General features: G+C 33.0%; 2 protein-coding genes across 7 annotated transcripts in view; both read left to right on the forward strand.

The window, feature by feature from the left end:
- The window catches only part of LOC142328810 (proton-coupled amino acid transporter-like protein acs), a 61,170-nt gene extending 49,967 nt beyond the window's left edge, over positions 1-11,203 (forward strand). For 2 of the 3 annotated variants that reach the window (XM_075372856.1, XM_075372858.1), the window contains one exon: positions 9,926-11,201. In XM_075372856.1, coding sequence (XP_075228971.1) covers positions 9,926-10,164 — 239 coding nt within the window. In that variant the 3' untranslated portion in view covers positions 10,165-11,201. Of the gene's footprint in view, positions 1-9,925 lie in introns of all 3 variants that reach the window. The other variant, XM_075372857.1, reaches the window with a different exon arrangement.
- Positions 11,204-12,919: 1,716 nt separating this feature from the next.
- LOC142329247 (proton-coupled amino acid transporter-like protein acs) overlaps positions 12,920-23,087 on the forward strand; it is a 61,309-nt gene continuing 51,141 nt past the window's right edge. For 2 of the 4 annotated variants that reach the window (XM_075373656.1, XM_075373658.1), the window contains exon 1: positions 12,923-13,522. The gene's annotated coding sequence lies outside the window, so the exon portion shown is untranslated. Of the gene's footprint in view, positions 13,523-23,087 lie in introns of all 4 variants that reach the window. The other 2 variants (XM_075373663.1, XM_075373657.1) reach the window with 2 other exon arrangements.

Here is a 23,087-nt window from a genome sequence, read left to right on the forward strand (position 1 = left end):
ACACGTATGATTTTTGACAGGCAGTATGTTCGATCATGTAAGCATGTTCTTTCTTTTTGCTCTTATTTTGTTGGTGTTGCTTCTTCTTACTTATTGTTTATAAACATTTAAGAAAAATATAGTACGATTTTTTTTTTATGGGCAGTACATTCAATCACATAAGCAAGATTAATGCAAATACTATTTACAAAATTTATTACCTGATGCTGCCAGTTGTGGAATACCGGCTCTGATGATGCAGTCAGCAGTATATGTGAGTGGGGTGGCTGAAGTGCTCTCACCCTCTCATTTAAAGGCCTCCATGCCTTTTGGAGGCTCCATTGTTGGAGGTTCAAACTCCTCTTTCTCTGAAAGTTTAATTTCTGGTGTCACAGATAATGCCTTAATTACCTTAATTAAATTAATTTTCTCAATTTGTACTGTTTCATGTAATACTTTTGCTTCAGGTTTCTTCTGTGTTTCAATATCATTTTCTTTCTTTTTCCTACTGTTTAAAGACTCATTGCTAGGTTGCACATAATATTTTTCTTTGAAAGCTTCTCCTTTCTTTGTTGTCAGTTATGGTTTACTATTAAATTTGTCATTGTGATACGTCAACCATATTGAAGCATTTAGCCAATGCTTATGCCAATTAGCATTGGATGTGCTGAGAGCACATCCTCTGATATAAAGGAAGCTGCAGGAGTGGCCATGACTTGTGTACATCAAGCGATCTTTGGTGTTCTGCCAAGCACAGTTTTCCTTGTATCAAAGTAGCTGACTTTCTGTGTTGTCTTGATCTCTTGTACAGCTACTTCTTGTTTATAAATAGGAAAATCCTTACAGAGTGGTGCCCATGACAGTGACACAGATAGGAGGATCCCTGCAATGGGTCATCAGGATGTAATTGTTCACCACATATACAGATTTGCTTCCTCAAACAATGTGCCACTGTGTGACATTAAAAGCAACACAAAGGAGTTGGGATGTATGCTCATACATCCAACCTGTGAAATCCAGCTTTTATCTTCTCTGGAACGTAAGTTTACTGAAATTTAACATGTGCGATGCAGAGGGAAGAATTTCTCCATTGCATGGAGAAATGCAACAACTTGAACATGCAACAACTTCTTGTTCCTGAAGTTCATCTGCAATTTCCTCTTCGCTTGCAGTTTAACAAATCTCTGTACACAATTGGACACATCCTCTGAAATATCTGTGATGAGCAACTTCAATTTTTGAAGATTGACTAATCAGATCCTCCGCAAATAATGAAGGATCTCCTGCTGCCAACATCAGATGAGACTGGCTCCAATGGTGCGGTCAGTAATGCATCAAAGTAGAGGCTCTATGCACTCCCCACTAGAGTATGTGGCACAGTCAAAATTCTCACTCTTGTTTAAAGGCCTCTCAGTGCTATCAAAGGCTTCATTATTGGTTTTTCAAAATCATTCTTTTCCTAAATCTTTACTTCTGATATTGCAGATACCAGATAATCAGTGATCTGCTGGGCACAATTTTTCTGTCTTCAAAGTAGCTGACTTTTGAATGGTCTTTACCTCCTCTATTGCTACTACTTCCTCCTTATAGATCAGACAATTTTGCCATGTAGCAGAATGATATCCATGGCAGTTACCACAAACTGGCAGATCCTTGCAGGGTTAATCTAGATATAATGATCACCACAGGGACAGATCTTTTTCCTAGTGCATCTCGTCATGGTGTGTCCAAATTTCTGATATCTAAAACACCGCAATAGAATCAGGATGAAAGGATGGACATCCAGTCTATGAAAGCCAGCCTTAATTTTCACAGGACACTTAGGTTTGTTAAATGTTAAAACATGCGATGCTGAGGGTACAACTTCTCTGTTATGTCAGGTGTTCAAACGTCGACTTGTAAAAACTTTTGTTCCTGAAGCTCCTTGGCGATCATCTCTTCTATGCAGTTTAGACGGGCCCTGGAAAAAAAACTCCTTGGGAGGTATTTTTTTTTTTTGTACCATGTGGTACAACCTCAACATCAATGAGTCCTTTCTTCATAGTATTCAGTAGCCAAAATGACTGTAGTTCAACAAACAAGCCCATAGCTTCCGCGATCCCACGACAATCACAAAAGGACTAACTTCTGAAAAATCCCTTCTTTCTTCTTTATCACCAGATACTTTGAAATTGGTACAAAACTCTTATGTCAAAACTTAGTCAGATATTTTCATCCTTCTCTTTGCTTCTGAAGGCAAAGGTTCTCCTGGACAAGGGTTTTTACATGGACCCACAGAAGATGTGGCTGTAGATGTTTGCATAACCTGTAGTATCGTCAGTCAATACGGCCGGGGAGTCACAAACTGCCTGGCCCATGATACCAACATCCTGGGCTCACACATAATAAGGTCACCGATACACTTACTCATGGTACAATCCCTGTCAAGGGCTGAAGTGACTGACTCACACTAGGAGGCGCAGAACTTTGGCAGAGCAAGCTCACAGCAGCTCACTCTCAACCCGGTTCCACAACCAGGAAAAGGGATTGGCACTCTCCATTCGCATTCCGCCCAGCATCGGCAAAACTGATCACGGGCACACCACCTGCCACCACTGTTAATAGCAAAATGAAAAGCACAACTGCAACTAGCTCACGTACTTCACAGGGGAGCTCCTAGATCCGTTGGCCAATATAAGTGAAGGTACCAAAGTACCACATCGTAGCTCACCCCAGACATGTGCGAAGATGTTATTGCATGGACATGGGGTTGAATTTATCCAGGGCATTAATATATTTTTTTTTATTACGAGAGACAAGGCGTATAAAGGTATAGACTTCTACGTTGATTAGTCCCCTTCACATTCTTAAAAAAAAAATTTTAATCGCCAACAGGTTCGTCAGATGTAAGTGTGTTAAAGGCTCTTACATTTTATTTAAAAACCCAGAAATAACAAAACATTTAAATACATTTAGAACACAAATAATATTTTTAGGGTGTAAAAGGCCCTGACATTAAAATAAAACACAAAAATAAACACATTAAAAGTAAGTAACTAAACAAAAAATCAGAAGTCTTTTCAACACCGAATGATTAAATAAAATCCATTTTGTACAAAAAAATACTTCATATAAAGAATTCTTAAGCAAAACGTTGTACTGATTTAGACTTGTTAATAGTCCGCTCTTCCAGTAGATGCTTGACTGTAAGCTGTTTTACATATACTGCATATTGGTCTTTCTTCGCTGGTTAACAAATATGAATTTTTTATTCGTGTCTGACCAATTCTAAGTTTGGTCACCGCCACTTGCTCTCAGTGAGTCAGTTTCACATCACTCTTCCATTTATATGGAGAAGATTTAAATTTTATATTTAACCTTTTCCATTCATTACTCCACGTATTTATTATAGTGGTGGTTAGGCAATTTTTATTTAACACCTGCCACTCGAACAGGAATTATATCCATATTATCACATACTGTTGCCATTCTGGCAGCTTTGCCTGCGCTTGTATTTCCTGGTATACCAGCATGCACTGGAGTCCACAGAAATACACATCGTTGTCCTCATCCATTTAAAACATATAGAATGGACAGAAATGTTCTGAATAGCAGTTAGTGTGCTTAATTAGTCGAAACATATGAGCAACTCTCTCTTGAAATATTCTGAACAAATAACTTGCTGTACAGTAATAAGTTGCCATATCTAAAGTTTCCATGGATGGGTTTCTCCATTTACACATCCTACACCATGATGGTTTTAGAACCATCAGTGTAGATTTTTATGTATCCTTCATAACTACTGATATAACTATGGATATAACAAAAATTTATGTTCTTCCATAAGAGAGATCCAGTATTATACTTACTGCTGGTAAAAGCCGGTATTTCTCAAGGCGGTATTTCTCTTGTGGAAATTGCTAATTTGTTTGGTGTAAAGCAATTCCATATTTACTTGTCAAATCATGATACTGTATGCTGGTTGGTCTGGATTAGGTAGTGCCACCTTCATATAATGCAGCCAAAGGATGATCGTTAAATTGTTTACATGGATAGGAAAGGCCCATATATTTACTGCATATTTTAATAGTAGAATCTCTTTTATAACGTAGTGGCATTATGCTGGCTTCTGAGATTAAACTAGTCACCGGGCTTGTACGTAAAGCACCTATGGCATATCTGATTCCACTGTTTACATCTAACTTTCGCAGATGCGACTTTCTAGAGGATGAATATATTATACACCTGTAATCAAGCTTCAATTGAATAAATGCTTTATACAGCCACAGTAATATTTCCTTATCTGAGTCCTAATTAATTAATGTTTGATAAGCATTTACTAATGTTTAAGCTGTCTTGCAAGTTTAAGCTATATATATACAATTCCTGTTTATATATAGTAAGGGAATTATTATAAGTCCATGCAAGGGATTTATCTAATGTAGACCTAGAAATATTACATTGTATAGGATGACCATTGATTGTCAAAACATAACTACGGTGAAGAATTCTCTTTCTATAGAAGTATACACATGGTTTCTCTGGTGAAAATCTGAAAACATTATTCTTTGCAACTTTGTTAATGGCATTTATCGCTTGTTGCAATTTATACTTCACTGTTGCAATTTATACTTCACCGTAACTGTAGTATTGCTGGCATATACAATTGTCAGGTCATCGACATAAACACTTTTGCTGATTTCTGCTTGAGTGGCTGATATCAATTTATTTATAGTGATCATGAACAAGGTACCCACTCAGTGGCAAGCCATGTAGAATGCCTTTTTCCAATCTTTTCTGAGAGTATTCATTGATTACACTTATTTGAAAAATATGATCGTTCATATAGTTTCCAAGTAATACTGGTAGATTGCCACAAATTCCCCATTCGTGTATGAAAGGGTGAGTTCTATGAACTCCCCTTTGAGTTTCTCCTTCATGAGTTCTACAAAGTCCCTGATAAATTCCATGACGCCAGGTCATATCGAAAGCAGGTCAAAGAAGACTCCAGAGACAATGTTTCCTTGTGGTGGAAAACTTTTCCCATAGCACACATCAAGGAAATAAAACAGTAACTATTGGGATCTGTCAGATTTTTTTTTTTGGATCTGGAAAAATATGTGCTTTCTTCCACTGCCACAGTTACATTCCATCCCACCATATCTAATTATATAGTTCTAACAATTTAAGTTTTGCAGTGGTGCTTAGCTGTTTGATCATGATGTAATGAATTTTGTCTGAACCAGAAGCTGAATTTCCAGGTTTTTCCAACGCTATCACAATTTCTTGTGTTTTGAACGGTACATTATATGAATAATTCGTTTTAGTTCTGAAATTTACCAGACCCACAAGTTCTATGTTTTGCCTTCCAAAAAAATCATCATAGTTAGCTGTTTTTCTTGGCTTTTTCAAAATGATTGGCTAATAACTTTTTCTTCATATTGAAAGCAAGTTATGGGAGTAAAGTTTGTATGGCCACAAATAGCCTTCAAACGTCTGATGCAGTTATATTTCTGTTACTGGATGACACATTGTTGCCAGGATTGTTTTTTAGAATCTGTCATAAGTCTCTTTGCGTATACCCTGTGTTTTTTAAGAGCAGTTAGATTTTCTAGTGTTGGACATTTCTTGAAAGCGTTATACACTTTTTTTCTTTTTTTTAGAGCTTCACTTATTTCATCATTCCACCATGGAATGAGTCACTTCTTGAGTTTCTCAGATGCTCTGGGAATATATCTTGATGCTGAGTCAAATATAGCATTGGTTATAGCATAGATATCAATTTCAATAACTGCAGTTGTTTCAGGGAGTTTCAGTCAGCAATAAAGTTCATTCAGTCTGCCTTTTCAAACAACCTTCTTTTTGTTTGCTGACTTTTATATTTTCTTTTGATGTATTACTTCAGTTCAGTATTACGTCAAGTAGTATAGTTGGGAGAAGCTGAGTAATTAATTCAGATTGCGACGGCATGCAGATTTGTGTTGATATCAATCACTTCAGTAGCTCTAGTCAACATTAATATGGCTACTCCACTTCTAACTCTTATATTTGGCGGTTGATCTTGCCTATAAATATTATATCTTCTTAAATGAAGATTTTCATTTCAGCGGAAATGCTTACAGACATATTAATTGGGTATACACAATGTTCCAAGGGTTTGAGCTTGTGGGTGTTTGACAAACACCCATTGATGTTTCATTGAAGAATCGAATCTTTTATTTTTTAATGATTTAATGTAGTGGTTTGCCTTTTGGCTATCCCTTTTTTCTCTTCTTCTCCATCTTCTGAGCAATTTCATGTTCGATAAGAATAACATTGCTCATGTGGCTCCCGATCTCAGAGTTGGAGACCATTGAAGCAGCAGGCGAAGACAGGCATGGCGAAGACGGGCATGGCTTGGTGCCTGGTTTAGGTGCCGATTGAGAGGCAAGAACCTTGGAGATCCCCAAAAAAGAAGTTGCACCAGATACCATCTCAGGCAGGGGGGAAACAAAAGCCCCCTGTGTGGTTTTGATGAGACCACCTTAGACTTTACAAGGCTTGGGAGCCTTCATAAGGGTCTCTGAAGTAATAACTTTCTTTCGCATCTAGGCTTACAGATGCTTACAATCTTCTTCGCCTCAAAATAGCTGACCTGCATGGTTTTAACTTCCTGAACAGTTACTTAATCTTTGTAAAAGGACAATTTCTTGAACGGCATAATTTCTGTCCTTTATAGTTTACACAGGCCACAGGATCCATGCATGGTTTCCTTTCGTGAATTCCTCACCACATACACATATTGCAGTCTCTCGCATCAAACCGCAGTGTGGTCAAATCTAGGATTGTTATTTAAATGTAATCTGTTCCATTCAAAAACAAGTAATTAAAACTATTCTAAAAGCCTATAACAATAGACATATTCCAAAAAATATCCAAGATTTTATATAAAAAATATTAACTACGAAACTCTTAACACACCTTATTTTATACACTGGCTTCATAACAAGTATGGCCATCATACATAGTCATATCCTGTCCCAAAAATTCTCAGATTTGTCACCAGGCAAATTAAATTTCTCTTCTTTGAAGTAGTTGATGGAAGACATTCTTAATTTTTGTTTAACTATTTAATTAATTTTATGTAACATGAAGAAGAGAATTGGAGATCAGAATATTAATGTTTGTAAGGATAAGGAGATCTTTTGTTTCGTTTATGTTAAATAATCATAATTGGTGAGTTTTGTTTTATGTTCTATTTTTCAATGGAATTATTTCTGTTTTAACTCTGTATTTATTATTTATGTGGAAACCCCTGACAAAATGCTGTCAATTTAGGTGATCCTATAAAAATGTAAATTGAATGAAATAAATATTAAAAAAAAAAAACCATTATTAATAATAATTATTATTATTATTATTATATTTAATAGTGTACCTAATTAATAGGTCCTCAAGCTGGTGGGGCGCTACAGGCCTTGTCTACTTTCAGACAAAAGTACAATGCATGTCTGGAAGCTGGGGCCTTCAGCACCAGATGGAAGACCATGTGTCTTCTGCTAATCTCCTAAGACAAAGAAGAATCGGAGTTGCTGTCTCCTACCACCCATTGTGTATACTTGACACAGCTGGGGAGGTGGGGAGGTATTGAAGAAGACTTAAAGGAGAAGACTGGTTGTGCTAATGAATCAGGCTTGACGACCAATCAGTACGGTTTCCGGCAGGGTCGGTTGATCCTAGATGTAGACAAGAAATTGTTAATTGGTCAGTGTGGCGACCAGATGACCACAATACTTTTTCGTGCCATGTGTTCCTTCACATTACGCTGGATGTGAAAAACGCGTTCAACTTTGAACGGTTGTGCAATATGCTTCGGGCCGTGGAACATTCGTTCCGCATGCCTCGATATCTCTTCAGAATGGTAGACCCATACCTGAGCAATGTGATCTCATCTACGAGATGGCAGCAGGCTGGAGTAGGACAGCGATCACATCAGGGACGGTGCAGTGGTTGATTCTCAGCCCCCAACCTTTGAAACGCCGCCTACGACGGCTTGCTGAGGTTGAGGTGACTGAAGAATCAGAGCGCACCCAACTGATGCTCAACTGAGCGATGCAAGGGTCAGCGCCTGGCTGGATGATCATGGATTATCTCTAGCCCTCGGCTAGACAAAGATTGTGGTTCTAATGAAGAAGCGTATTGAACAGTGTGTTGCCACAACGGAGTGTCTGCGAATGGATTGAAAAATTCAAAAATGGTTGCACAAGTGTTACGCACGACGAAGGAGCCGGACGACCGTTTACCGCCACAAATGAGGAAAACATTGAGCATGCACGTGACATGGTTTTCTTAAACAGAGAGTAACTATTGATGAAGTGGCACATCGTCTGCAAATTAGTCACGGTTCAATCTACAAAATCATCCAAAACAAACAAGTGGGTCCTAAAACAACTCATACAGTTGCATAAACAAACGTGCTGGGACATTATATGGATCATTATGGTAACGAACAGGGGACATCTTCTTAGACAGAATCATCAGGTGATGAAACATGGATTAATCATTATGAGTCGGAGAGTAAACAGCAGAGTATGGAATGGAAACATCCAAATTCGCCCTGCAAAAAAGGTTCAAGACCCAACATTCCACAGGAAAACTGATGCTTACGGTTTTTTGGGACTCACAAGGCCTAGTACTGGAACATTATGAGGAAAGGGGCACGACAATAAACAGCACGCGTTACAGTGAGATGCTTACTGCCAAGCTGAAGCCTGCAATTCGAAGCAAACGCTGAGTACTGCTGTCGAAAGGTGTTGTGTTGTTGCCTGACAATGCCCGTCCACATACTGCTGCCCACACTGCTGAAACGCTCCAGAAACTCAACTTTGAATTACTGGCTCATCCTCCGTATAGCTTGATCTTGCCCCTTCTGACTACCACTTGTTTGGTCTACACAAAAAGCATTAGGGGCCATCAATTTACCTCGAACGAAACGGTGAAAGAAGCGGTGCATTCCTGTCTTGCAGCTCAACCAAAAACCTTTTTCTATGAGGGCATCAGGAAGCTTGTGCAACGATGGACCAAGTGCATTGAAATGAAAGGGGGCATGTTGAAAAATGATGTACATGCATGTAAGTTTTCTATTTGTATTGTAATAAAATGTATAACTACATTGCGGATAATAATTGACTTATCCTCATAGTTGGTAGTCTGCTGATAGCAGTTTGCTAAAAGACCACCAGTGAATGGGAGCCTGACATTCCATACATAAATGAATTTCCACCTCACTCCTCCTCTCAAAAAAAAATAATTGAATTTAGATTATATAATTAAAAGATTACAGGAAATCCCATTACAACATAAGTTTAAAATGTATGACATCATATTAGGAATTTTCCAAAGTTCCTTACAAGAATAAATTTTATAACTGATGCCTGTACTCACATTTTGGGGAGCCTGACACTTATTTCATAAATGCATTTCCACCTCCCCCCACCCAAAACAAAGTAATTTTTTTTTTTAAATGAATTATTATCTTTATGTATTATTATATTTAGATGAATTCATTGATTTGAATAACAATATAAACTAAAAAGCAATAGTATTAAACGCAAAATGTTTTAACAAGATCGTATGCATATATTTTACAGTAAACTCTTTCAGTATGTGTGCATTCAAATGTGTAGACCCTTTTGAAACCACATATATATCAAAATATTGCTTATTTGGAATTTTTTCACTAAGGAACAGTTTCATTGTAGATGGAATTACAAAAACTAATCATTAATGTTGTTTTTAAAAGATTTGTTAGAAGAAATAGCCAAATAAATTAGAGTATTCAAAAAAAATTATAATTCAATTATAAAAATAACATAAATTAAAAGAAATATCATACAGATTATACATGTGTGCACGTGTGCATACACACACACAAACACATACATACACACGTATCTTATATTTGAAATTATTTTTTTTTTTTTTTCAGTATTGTGTGCAGTTGTAATTCCACACCTAGCAGTGTTCATATCTTTAGTTGGGTCTCTGTGCTTATCAACAGCAGGTATTGCATTTCCAGCTATTTTCAACCTGTTTACATATTGGAATCATTATACAAATCCAATGTTTGCTCTGTTTACAATTTGGTGTTTCTTCATTGTAATTATTGGTATCTGCACGTGCTTTATAGGTGTTTGGTGCAGTTTATATAGTGTAATAATGAATTGAGTAATGTCTTAATGTACAAAAGTTATAGAAAATATATAGTGTTGTAATAGTAGATAATTAAGTAAGTCTTAATGTATAAAATTTAGTCCAATATAGTGGCTCAGTTGTTGATAAATTTTTTGTTAAATGATAATAAACATTGTTTAATAATTGATAATGAAAAATTAATTGATTAATAATGAACAGTGATTATAAAAGAAAATAATAGTAAATTTCAAATAAACTCTGAACAACAGCATTCTTTATGATCCACATACTGTGTTTAAATTTACCACTTATTCCTTTTATCTTCCTAATTCAGAAATAACAATTTATCAAATGGTGTTAAAACAGTGTGTTGACACAAATAAGTGTGTTTTAACAGTACATGCATATACAGTGAATCTTTAAACTAAACTGATGAGTTAAATGAATCTTCATGCGTATATAGTTATTGTTTTCATAATGTTATGTTTGTATTCTAGCCAGTGTTATAAGTCATTTAAAATATTCTTTTATGTACATATGTTACCCTTATAAAAATACATCTTAATTCCATGTAAGAAGTACTTCCAAAATATTCTCACAAAAATTGTTGGCGGTGGAAAAATCATGATTGCATTTTTAAATTCAGCATAAAAGTTACATTTGGAACACAGAACTGTGTTTATTAGTGTAATTTTTAAGCATAATTCTTATTTCAGTTGTAATTCCTAAATAAATAAAACCCAGTAATACCTAAAATTTTTTTGAATGCAAAATAAAGTAAATATAAAATACAAATCAGTGATTGTACATTACTTTATACTCTTCACTATTTTAGCAAACAGTCTTGGGCTCATTTCCCAAAAGGGCCTGTCTTGGGCTCATTTCCCAAAAGGGTCTGGCATTTCTTTTAAATTTCATCCCATCATCTTAGGTTCTACTGAAAAATGAAGTTTTCAAACGGAAAATACATTTTTATTGCATACAGACTTGCTTTAGTAAGTATTAAGAGTATAACCTGTATATAATGTATTGGCAATGAACCTGTGGTGGCCATTAAGTTTAAACACATTATGTTTATAAATAGTAAGTTAATAAAAAAACTAAAAACAAGTTAGAAAATTCTGTTATTTTAACCTAAGTTACTTTAACTTTCAAACTAAAATAATGATAGAGTATTATTTCATTTAATCTTATGTACTTAGTGTACATGTATTGCACCTGTACTGTAATCTATGTATTAATCCAGTCTTTAGTTTAATTATATGAATGAAGATGATTTTGTTGCACAATGCTTGCATTCAATGTGTGAGTTCTCAAATATTTTAAAAAGTTCTATTTCATTATATGTGTGATTGCACTTATTTCCGCTTGACATCAATTTTTGCTATGTTAATGAGTAAGTATGAATTTTTTCCTGTTATAATGCAAAATATAAAATTTCCAACCTATAGCTAAGTGATAAAACCTATACAAACTGATTTACACATATTACGTATTGTGAAACCCCAATGTTACATACATTTTTATTGCACAAATATACAGTTTTTTTTTGTCTTCAGTCATTTGACTGGTTTGATGGAGGTCTCCAAGATTCCTTATCCAGTGCCAGTTGTTTCATTTCGGTATACCCCTACATACTACATCCCTAACAATTTGTTTTACATATTCCAAACATTGCCTTCCTGCACAATCTTTCCCATTTACCTGTCTCTCAAATATCAAAGCGACTATTCCAGGATGCTTTAAAGATGTGTGATCTATTATAAGTCTCTCTTATTTTAGCTATATTTTTCCAAATGCTTCATCAATTTGCCACAACACCTCTTAATTTGTCACTTTATCCTCCCACCTGATTTTTAACATTCTGCAACAGCACAACGTTTCAAAAGCTTCTAATCTTTCTTCTCTGGTACTGCAATCATCCAAGTTTCACTTTTCTTACAAAGCTGACCTTCAAAAATGCTTTCCTGATGTTTAAATTAATTTTTGATGTAAGCAAATTATATTTGACTGAAAACTCGTTTTGCCTGTGCTAATCAGCATTTTATATTACTCCTGGTAACACGATTTTAACAAATCGTGTGATGACATATTTTTGACCCCACCAATGAAAAGAGAATTAAGGTTTACGTTTTAATTGCAAACAAATTATTTAAATAAAAGTTAGATTGGTGGGGGAGACACCTCATGGTGTTCTTGATTACGATCTTATTTTAAGGTTAACACTGGTTTTTTTTTAATTGAAACTGACACTCCCAGTAACGCGAGGTCATTTAAATAAATTGGTTCAACCGGAATTGCTATGGTGGTACTCCTTTTTGAGTAGAGTAAAAAACACCACTTAAATTAACCTAAAAACAGTTTACGACAAAAACCACTAGAGCAATTTGTCTGTAAAATTAAAAAAATCTTCGAAAAACGTTCATTTGATGGAAGTTTTAATTCAACTGAATGTAGAATTGAGAAAATACAGGTTTTTTTTTGGTCTGTTAAATAGCTAATAAATTGATGATTGTTTACACATAGAAATAAAATATATTATTCTAGAAATAAATACTGCTCGATATAATATCAATTTCATAAGATGTCAAAGCTTTCTTGATTATGTATAAACAATGCAAACAAATTTGAAAACATTTTAAAGAATCATTTTATCTAAATCCTTTAAGGACTTAAATAGACTGTATTCGAGCAGTTAGACTGTAGTCGATTAGACTCTTACTCAATTTAATTGATAATTATTTTTAATTTCACGGCTCTTCAGCAGACTTTTATCTTTCCCACAAAAATGGAAATTGGGGCATAATCAGAAATCCCGGCGTCCGGCTAGTTGTCAGCTGATTGTGTTTGTTTACGAATTGTTTTCGCGCGTGACTGAAACGGTTTGATAAAACATAAGCATTTATTTTAAAACTGTTATGTAGTTTAGTTGAGTATTTAAACATTAACTTCATTTTGGTAACAGATTCCATTTAATGTTAAATATTTGTTATTGTTAATTCATAACCTAAAGCATTCTTTATTTTAGTTTTGCTAATGAAATTATTGCTTGTTATTTTTCATGATTTTATTTTATAAAACTGGCTATAAACGATAGTGAAATTTTACTTCGATTGATTTTTAATTACTTTCAGCCAACAACTTAATATTTTCATTAAAACTTTTGGGACAAACCACCACTTTTCGCAATTCGAAGTTAATTTACCACACGATAAAGAATTGTAATAAAATGCAAGTAATAGTAAATATTGTGGTAAATTTTTGTATACTTAAAAATATTAAGTTATTAGTGAATGTGTTTAGTGTTGTACAAAATCTGGATTAAACATAATGGACAAGCAAACTGAAAACAATGTGATATAGTGAAAATTTGAATTTAAGATTACAAAAAGTAGGTTCAATGAAAATACTTTTGTAAAAAATCCCAAAAAAAATTTAAGTTAAGTTTACCTTTCCTTGACGTTGTATGTTTTTATTATCAGCTAATCCCAGGGTGTAAACTGCAGCACTAGTTAATATGCTAAATCAAATTGATTTCTTTACAAATCTGTAATTGTGTTAAGCCACCGTGTTTTTTTATAACCAATTTTTTTCTCTAGAAATTAAGCTCCTGATGAAAAGCAAGGATGCTAGCCCACCACGATCAAGGTTGGCATATTGAACCATAAACCATTCACTTTTATGCAGATGAAAATTTTGAATGTGTAGTATCTGGGACTAATTTTGTGACCACATAACAAATATTGTGTAAATCCCTTATTACACATGGTTTCCTTAAGCAAAATAGTAATTGAAACTACAGAATCCATATTACACAGAAAAAAAGCTGTCCTATTGTAGTGTTGATTCAGAGCTTGATGTAAGGCATTATAGAGTGTGAATTTGCAATGTTTTTATTGATATGCAAAGGATTAACCTTTTTCTTCCCTGATTTGATTTTTTTTTAATTTAAGAATTAAAATATTCAGGCTACTCTCACTAATATCAACATGTGTAATAATAAATTTGTGTTTAAATTTCTGTTAAATCTTTACATTGACCTTAGCACTTTGATTTTCTCATTTTTTTATTTTTTCATCTTGGCTGCAAACAGATTATCTACCTTACTTTTTAACTATTGTGCTATCTTGTATTATGATTTATTTTATAATTTCTTTTATAATGTATACCTTTGTTTTATATTGTTAAAATTTTTCATAACCATTGTATTTGATTGTAACTATTAATAGTGAATTATAGTTTCACATTTATCAGTTTTTCTATTAACTACATTTTGTCTTTATTTTCTTTATGTAACTGACTGATTGGCAGTTACATCTAGCCCGTCACCTTTTATTTATTTTAATGATTTTAGTACATTTTGAAGTATGTGAAAAGTAGAATCCAAAACCTTTTAGATGAATGGCAGAAATTTGTCGTGAAGATACATTATCCTGTAACTTTTAAACAGCATTTACAGTTTGGATGGATTAAACTTAAATGTCATTTGCCCATCTGTATGAATATCTGGAGATAGCATTTAACAAATTTTCCCCCATGGTTTAAGTTAAATTTAGTTGAGTTTAATTAGTTTCGGTTAAGGTTAGATTATGTTAGGTAAGTAACGATTCCGTGTACTGAACATCGTACGATATCAACATAACCTAACGCTTGTCTAATTAATTATAAATATTAAATTGGCAGATTATTAGGTTGAGTACATAATTACATACAATAACCAATTAAATATAAAGTTATATTACAGAATTACGAAATTTTTGTACAGGATCCGTGTAACTTACGAGGGATGTAACTCAGGTGATAAGCGTTTCCGACGAATAGTTTCAATTGTAACGAATAACTTTAGGTCACAAGGTATATTTCAAATTTCAATCAAAATCGGAAGTGAGCCCCTAATAGTAAATAATTAACGAAAAAACTGTTCTTCATTGAAAAAAATATACATATATATTCTATTTACGTAAAATTAAATTATTATTTTTTAATTACTGTTATTTTCAGACAAAATTCTATCCATTGGTGAGGAATAATTCCCTACAATCGGAAATATTAACTTATTGGGGGATTAAAATTGTGCTTACATGTTTATCATTGTTTTATTTTTACTCCCTTTCCACACGCATCGGACCAAAAACATTTAGTGTTAAATAAAAAATTTTCTTGCAGTTTTAAAATTTTGTAGATCATTCATTTGATGTTTCTTTAACTTTCTCATCCCATTTATAATGGGATAAAGAAGTAAATTTTTCTTTGATTTAATTACATTTGGAATTGGCCAATTCCTACTAGGATAAAAATTTTCTACAGCAGCCCCTTAGATATAGTTTTCTACTGAGCAAGACCATTAGATACATTTAATCACAAAAAAAAATTATTAAATTAGGTCTACCAACAATAAAAAGCTTTATTATGATATTCTCTGCACATTATGCAGTTAAAAACACAATATTGTATTTAAAATTCAACAAAAATATAAATTTAATAATTTGTACAAATCCAAATAAAATGTAAGTTAAAATAATTTATCATCAATATTTATATTAACAATTCTCATTAGTCATACTATTTTTTACAGATTTATATGTCAAGTACAATATGTCAGTTGAATCACCACATAAGGAATTTCTTGATTTTTGGCAGTTTTTTTACAATCCAGTGATAGAATACAGACACAGTCTAAGCTCTTTTTTCAAAATGGGATGAAGGCTTTATACATCAATTATTGAACCTATTTTTAATAGAAAATTTAATTATATAACATCAACTACAACAATTATTACAAAAAAGAAGTGTTGGAAGTATCTGCATTGCGATAATTTTTTAATATTTAAATATAATGGTTTCTCAGTCACATTTCTTGATTTCTGGTCCAAAATGAATTTTTTGCTCACTTCCTCTTTAAAATTTTAACAGTCAGTGATGGCGGGCCACATTTTAACTTTGTTATTACAGCATCAGACAGCATTGTTTAACATCACATACTTCGATAATTCTTAATGACTGTGTAACCTTACTTCATTAATAATATAACATTACTTTAAAAATAAATTATTTATGTTATATTATTTATTTATGTGAACATAAAATAACGCAGTTGTTTTTTTACTTATAATCACCAAACTTCTAGTTATCAATTTCAATTTAACATGGTAGGAGAAAAATTATTGTAACCAACACAAGTTTGTTTTCATTTTGCTTTAATTATCGATTGAAATGAGTATTTATGTAATTATTTTAACAAGTTGTCTGCCATGAGTAACAAATTTAACTGCTAAATTAATCCAGCATGTCATGAGTAACACATATGGTCTAAACTTTTAAAAAATATTGTTTTCTTAGAACATACAGCTTACACAATTTACAGATTAATTATACCAATTATTATTATACTACTCCAATATTTAGCATGTATATATGTATGTTACCTCTAGGGTGTAGCTGTTGAGAAGCTTCCTACAAAAAAAAAATTTCATTTTATCTATGTCCAGAGTAGAATTTCTTTAATATATAATTCTTACTAATTAAGACTGGACTTTGTTTTCTAGAAACAACAAAAATGTTGGCCAAGGAATAAGTGAAAGATAAATTTCCATCAAAAATTGTCCTACGCTTCCAGTGTATAGTAAGGCGATACTTTTATAGATTGATTGTTAAATAATTTTTTTCAATAATAATATTTAAATATTATTATAAATGAAGCAAACACACCAGCAGTAAAAGATAATAAAATGGTATAATGCTGTAACATTTTTAAATGCAATAAGAATGAATAAAGATTGTAAAACATTTATGTAGATTTTTTTTTTAAATTTTAAAACTGTAAAAATGACATAATGCAAAACACAACATCCACCAGAGATAAAAAAATTAGTGTAATAATGAAATTAAAATAAATAAAAGAACCTAATTGTTAATAAAAAAATTGATAAATGACTTTTTGTATACTGATCGCATAAAATAATAATCATAATGTAAGAAGACTAGCAAATATCTGGAAAACAAAGCTTGACTCTGAGGCCATAAATATCTTATATGGCATTCAATAAATTCCTCCAACAGTCCTCCATACATTTTTACCCTGTACATTTAAAATAGTGTTTCTACTAATGTTTCAGGATGTCATGGAAGGTATGTAATGTTTTCTGTGCAAAACATCCCATCCCAAGGGACAGAAATAAAATAACTGTTGTTGCAGTCAACCTGTTAAAAGTTTTTTCTCAACTTATGCTGAGAAAATATTCTTTGTAAAAATTTAATGAATTTGTTTTATCATTAAGTCAAAACACACAGTTTTTGATGATCCATGTGGAATATTATTTACCATCATTCATGATTAATTCTCTGTCAAAAGAGTATGAAGTCATTAAATATATATATTTTTAAATGATAAAAAGCAAATTTACAAAAAGAATAACAAAAAGCAAATTTGTGTAATGAAGTGTTTAAATGCATTATTATTTTTTATTCTCACTTTTCAATAATTTATGAAAACTGAATTTTTCCTCTTGTTTATTCAGTTGTTATTATGTAGATACTTGCTTTACATCCCAACTTTTTTGTATAAAAAAACCTTGTCATTTTTATCTATTTATAAATTATTTTAAGTGACTATCAACAAAAGTGGGGAATGAAATTTATTAAATTTTGTTTTATGCCACTGAAGAAAAATTAATTCTGAGAGTTATTTTACTTTTGCTTCTATTTTCGTAACTTATAGTAATTATTAAATAAAATAAGGCAAACGTACAATTTAATAGTAAAAGTGTATAATGTTTAGGATTAGATTTTTTAAACTTTTCACCAAAATAACAACTTCAACAAAAGTCAGATCGAACGGTGAGGTGAGCCTGAATATATCTGGAACAAACAGGAGAGATTTGCCAGGTGAACTGAATCTAAACAAACTTCATCTATCAACAAATCGGGTATGATTTGTGTCACCTCAGTAGATTGCATCCAGAGTTGTGACTCGGGACCTAGTCCCACCACAGGTGACCTCTTGACAGTCAGCTGTGAAAGGTCTTAATGAATACTCCACTCCACTGACTGAACTGAGCAGCATCAGAGTTCAGAGAAGGCAGCACTCATGTACGGTTGGATGCCACATAGAAGACAACATGTGATCAGAAGCATTGGAATGCCCTAACACTGCAACACGAACAAGAACAATATAAAATTCAAGTCAAATTGAAGCAAATTATCTATATTTCCTGCACATGCAATGTGAACTCGCTTCTCATACAAACTGGTTAACTGAAAATAATAACCAACCTAATGGACAGATACAAAATTTTCATCATGGGACTGCTGGAAATAAGAATCACCAACCAGGACACCATGGAACCTTAAGAATATAGGCAAAGGTATACCTGGGAAGAGATTGTTGAAAAGTGTCCCATAGTTTGGAACAGACTTTTTGTCAGCCTCAAAGTAATAAACTCTGTACAAGAATTCGTCAGTATCCCCAAGAATCTCAAAATTCGCTAAAATCATCTAATAAAAGTTACACCATAATAAATGCCTATGCTTTCACTAATAATAAAAATAAATCTCAAGAATTCTATAAGAAACAGAAAAGTTCTGGGACTTCTCAACCAGACTATAAGTAACATCCCCAACATCATGTTAAAACACTAGCAGAGAAAGAAGACACTATGTGACATCATTAGAAAATGACCCACCCAAAAGAGAACAAATGAAAATGGACAGAGACTAATTGATCTCTGAAGAAATCATAACCTAATCTCGAAATCCACATATTTCAAGAAGAAACCTCAAAAACTCAAACCTGGAAACACCTCGACTATGCTAAAGGAGAATAGCAACTAGATCATATCTTCATAGACAAACACCACCACAAAGAGATCTACATTGTAAAAGTCCTCCGAAGAATAGGCACAGGCTCAGATCATACATAGTTAACATTAAATTCACACCCCAAAGGAAGCAACAAAACCAAGCCCCTAAAAGTAAGAGAAAAATAGACCCTACCCAACTAATCAAGAATGAAAGTTACCAAAAAGCAACTGAAAAAAAATAACAGCACCTAGTCAACACTATTAAACAAATTGCAGAAGAATTGGTCCCAACAAACCCCATAAAAATTGTCAATGATGGAACTGCAAATACAACAAAACAGTGAAGAGACTCAAGCATGGATGTCTATTGCAGCATTCTCAAAAATCAGAAACATCCTTCCAAAATGTAAATCAAAAAAAAGAGACCATCTGAACCCTAAGACATACTGAAATCATCAGAAGAATAATTCTACAAAATGCAGTCTCTCGACTACCACTACCACAAAACCTTCAAAAACAACTCCAAAAGTACAAACCCCCAACTCTACTAATGAAGGATGTAAACCGTAATCTGGCCCTTAACAATAAAAACAATGTGGAAATCCTAGCTAAATATTTCAACAACTTCAAAATTGCAAAGAACCAACAGAACTCCTAAACTTTGACACTAACACCACCAGAAAACATCAACTCTCTCACAATAAAAGAAGTCCACCAAGCACTGGATGAGATGAAGCATTACAAAGTGGCTGGAGAAGATCAGACCTTTGTAGAGACCTCGAAACTCATGTTTGATATTATTGGACATGCAGGAAGACCAGCAAAAATCATCCTTCATAATCAGCTTCTCAACATCTGGATCAAAGAAGAATTACCAGGACTCTGGATGACAGCCCTCATCCACTAGCTGCACAAAAAAGGGGACAAAACAGACCCTAACAACCACAGGGGAATCTCACTCCTGAACAATCATCTTCAACAAGATCAGTTTACAGCTCGAGAATGAAGTAAAAAAAAAAAACTGGAAAGTTTCATATACTAGAGGAGCAGCCCAAGCCAGTTCATAGTCTCAAGCTAATAATGGATTACAAAAAAAATGAAGTAGAGATATGGTGATAACATTGGAAGACTTCAATAAAAGTGGATTGCATCCACAGAGAATCACTACTAAAAATTCTGACACCTCGGACTACATCCCAGATTAATAACAATTATCATATGATAAAACTGATCCTCATAAACACTAAGTCAAAAGTGGAATTCAGAGGCTAAGTCTCAGAACCATATTAGATCAAAACAGAACCGCACAAAGGTGATGGACTCTTACCATCATTATAAAACCAGAAACCACATATTCGTATACACAGTAGAAACACTCTTCCACCTGAATGAACAATAAAAAATTGATGGACTCCAAAAAATCAAAACAAGAATTGGAAGAACCTGCATATAGGCAGTGTTAAATTTTGTTTTTGTTAAGAAATGAGAAAAACATTAGGAATTATAAAAAGTTGTTCTGTTTTTTACCCTCAGACTGTTTTACTGGTAGTATAATTTTGACATTCTATAAATTAAGATTATTAAAAAAAAGCTGTTTATTATTAATAAACAGTTTATGGTGATCATTAAATAAAAAGAAAACTAAAATTTATTCTTCGGCTGTCAGTAGATAGGATTTATTTACCCTGTACATAGTTTTTTATTTCCGTTAAAACTGCTTGGAATTTTGACTGAAAATTAGAAAATATTGTTTCCTGTAAACTTAAATAAAATTGTGTTACTACATATGTACCATAATATCTCTATATCCTTGAGGGTCCATTGGTCCACCCCTACTGTAACTATGCTACGAACACAGCAGTCATATTTCTTCTTTCAAACACGTTTTTTCCTTGAAAAAAGATGTTTCAAAAAAGAAATATAGCAAAGTCATGTACTAAGAGTTAAAACCCATTACTGATAATCGTGCATAAGAGGAAACTAGGATTCTTGGGACACATCATAAGGATGCATAATTCTAAACTTCTGAGACAGCTGGTACTGTACAATCTCAACTTGAAAAACACCAAGACAGGATGCAGATAGATGCAAGATAGATCAGAGAAATAAGAGAGAATCTGAAGGAAATTGGCCTTACACCAGAAGACACCACATACAAAATAAAATAAATACAAAAACATTCACTTAACACTTACAAGAAAGAAACTCACAGCACATACATTTTCAGCACCAGAAAGGGCACAAAGATCAGAACATGAAAAAGTACAAGGAAGATTGCAAGGCTCGAACAGTCCCTTCAAAGAGACTTGATATGGGCTGACTGAAATGATTCTATGTGGTCATAAAAGATGAAAAAAATAATAATAGTAAAGGAATTATCTCAGTTTTACTCTAAAATTAAAATCCACATTGACTGGTTACAGGAATTGATCCAGGATGTGTATGTATGTGTTTACAACTGTGCATATTGTGTATTGGTCTTCCTTTAGATTTGGGGAAAAAGTAGAGGAATTAGTTAGTATAATACTATATAAATTAATGTAGTGAGAAAAAACATTATTAAACAAAAATGTATTTAACTTGATTTTCTTAATTTTATAATGCAAGAAAATGTCCAGTTCATCAAATTTGTAAATAAATACACGACTTTTTTTACATAAGGATTTAAAAAAATTAAATGTAAGGAGTACAGTTTTAATTATTAAAAACAAATTTCTATTCTTTACAAATCTGTATAACGAAATAAATAAATTGAAATATTAAAGTTTTAAATATTAGTCTGAAGTCAATTTTGCATGCAGCAGATTTTTCTTTATTGGAATTAAAAATTGTGTTAAATAAGTACGAATGTTAAATTTAGTTTTTCTGGAGGTAAATTCTTATCTAATACATAAGAATAGGTTGTATTTAGTAATCAGTAAAAAATAATTACTAGAATTGTAAGAACGGCATCAGCCATTGTTTTTAGTTCATTTAGCAAAGAGATACCAAAACAATTAGCATGACTTTTTGCAATCTTCGGCAAACAGGTTCACTACCAACAGGTTCATTTGTCCAACACAATGCTGTTATTGATGGAATTATTATTGATGCAGGTCAGTGCAGTCCAGGTGTCAGTACACATCATTCTAAGCAGATCGGAATTTCGCATTCGATGGTTTGAAGAACACTTAAACAAAACAAGTTTTATCCTTATAATAAACAGCCAGTTCAACATCTACACTTTTAGCAGATGGTCTGCTTCGCTTGGAGTTCTGCAGCTGGTGGAATACAAATCAACAACTGTACAAGTATGTTTTGTTTACAGACGAGGCAAATTTCACTCATGATTGCATTAACAACTTACGCAGTGAGCATACATGGCCAGAAGTAAATCCTGATGAGAAGATTCATTGGCCGCTTGATGTGAAGATTGTCTCCAGAACAGATAATACTGCCTAATTCTTGAGTGAAGAATAATAATAATAAACTAAGTTAAACAAAATTCTTAGTTCAAATTTAGTGACATTTTACTTCTCCTTGCTGCTCCTTTGTTTCAGTCATTTCCTTGTTGGTGAATAATAATTTTATTTAAAGAAAGTCCTTTACTGCCTTCCCAGTCAGGCCAAAAATTGTTTTCTTTGAGAAAATGTAGTCGCTTGAAAATATGCTAAGAATTCCCAAAGACTGTATTTTAAAACAAGATCTGCTCTCTTGCAGATTATTTTTTTTAATTAAACATGTTTAGAAGTTTATCTAATCATTAATTATTGTACTTGTGTTTCTATTTTAATTTTAGTAACTATTTTACTTGTTTTGAATTTATGAAAGTTGAATTTTGGTGGTTTTGCTGTTAATGATTTGTAATCAGTTTACCAGCAGATCAATTACTACTTTGCATACTGTAGTAAGTGGCTTAAATAATTTAGTTTGTATTTTTACTCTTACTGATTACATAAGTCTCTTACATATATTAGCTTATTGACAGAGCCAATAACACACCATTCCAACCATAATTCATAATTTGATTTTTGTTTTGGTCTGCTAAGTCATCAGCCATAAGCTTGGAGTGTAGATACAACCAGATTTGTTAAAGTAGTAGTAATTTGCTGAATTGATCTTTTTAACATTCTAATTTTCCAACAAGCAGCAAAATCTGCTTTGGGTAAGTTGAAAAAA

Source organism: Lycorma delicatula, chromosome 8, assembly GCF_047948215.1.
Source record: "Lycorma delicatula isolate Av1 chromosome 8, ASM4794821v1, whole genome shotgun sequence".
NCBI classification, from domain to species: Eukaryota; Metazoa; Arthropoda; class Insecta; order Hemiptera; family Fulgoridae; genus Lycorma; species Lycorma delicatula.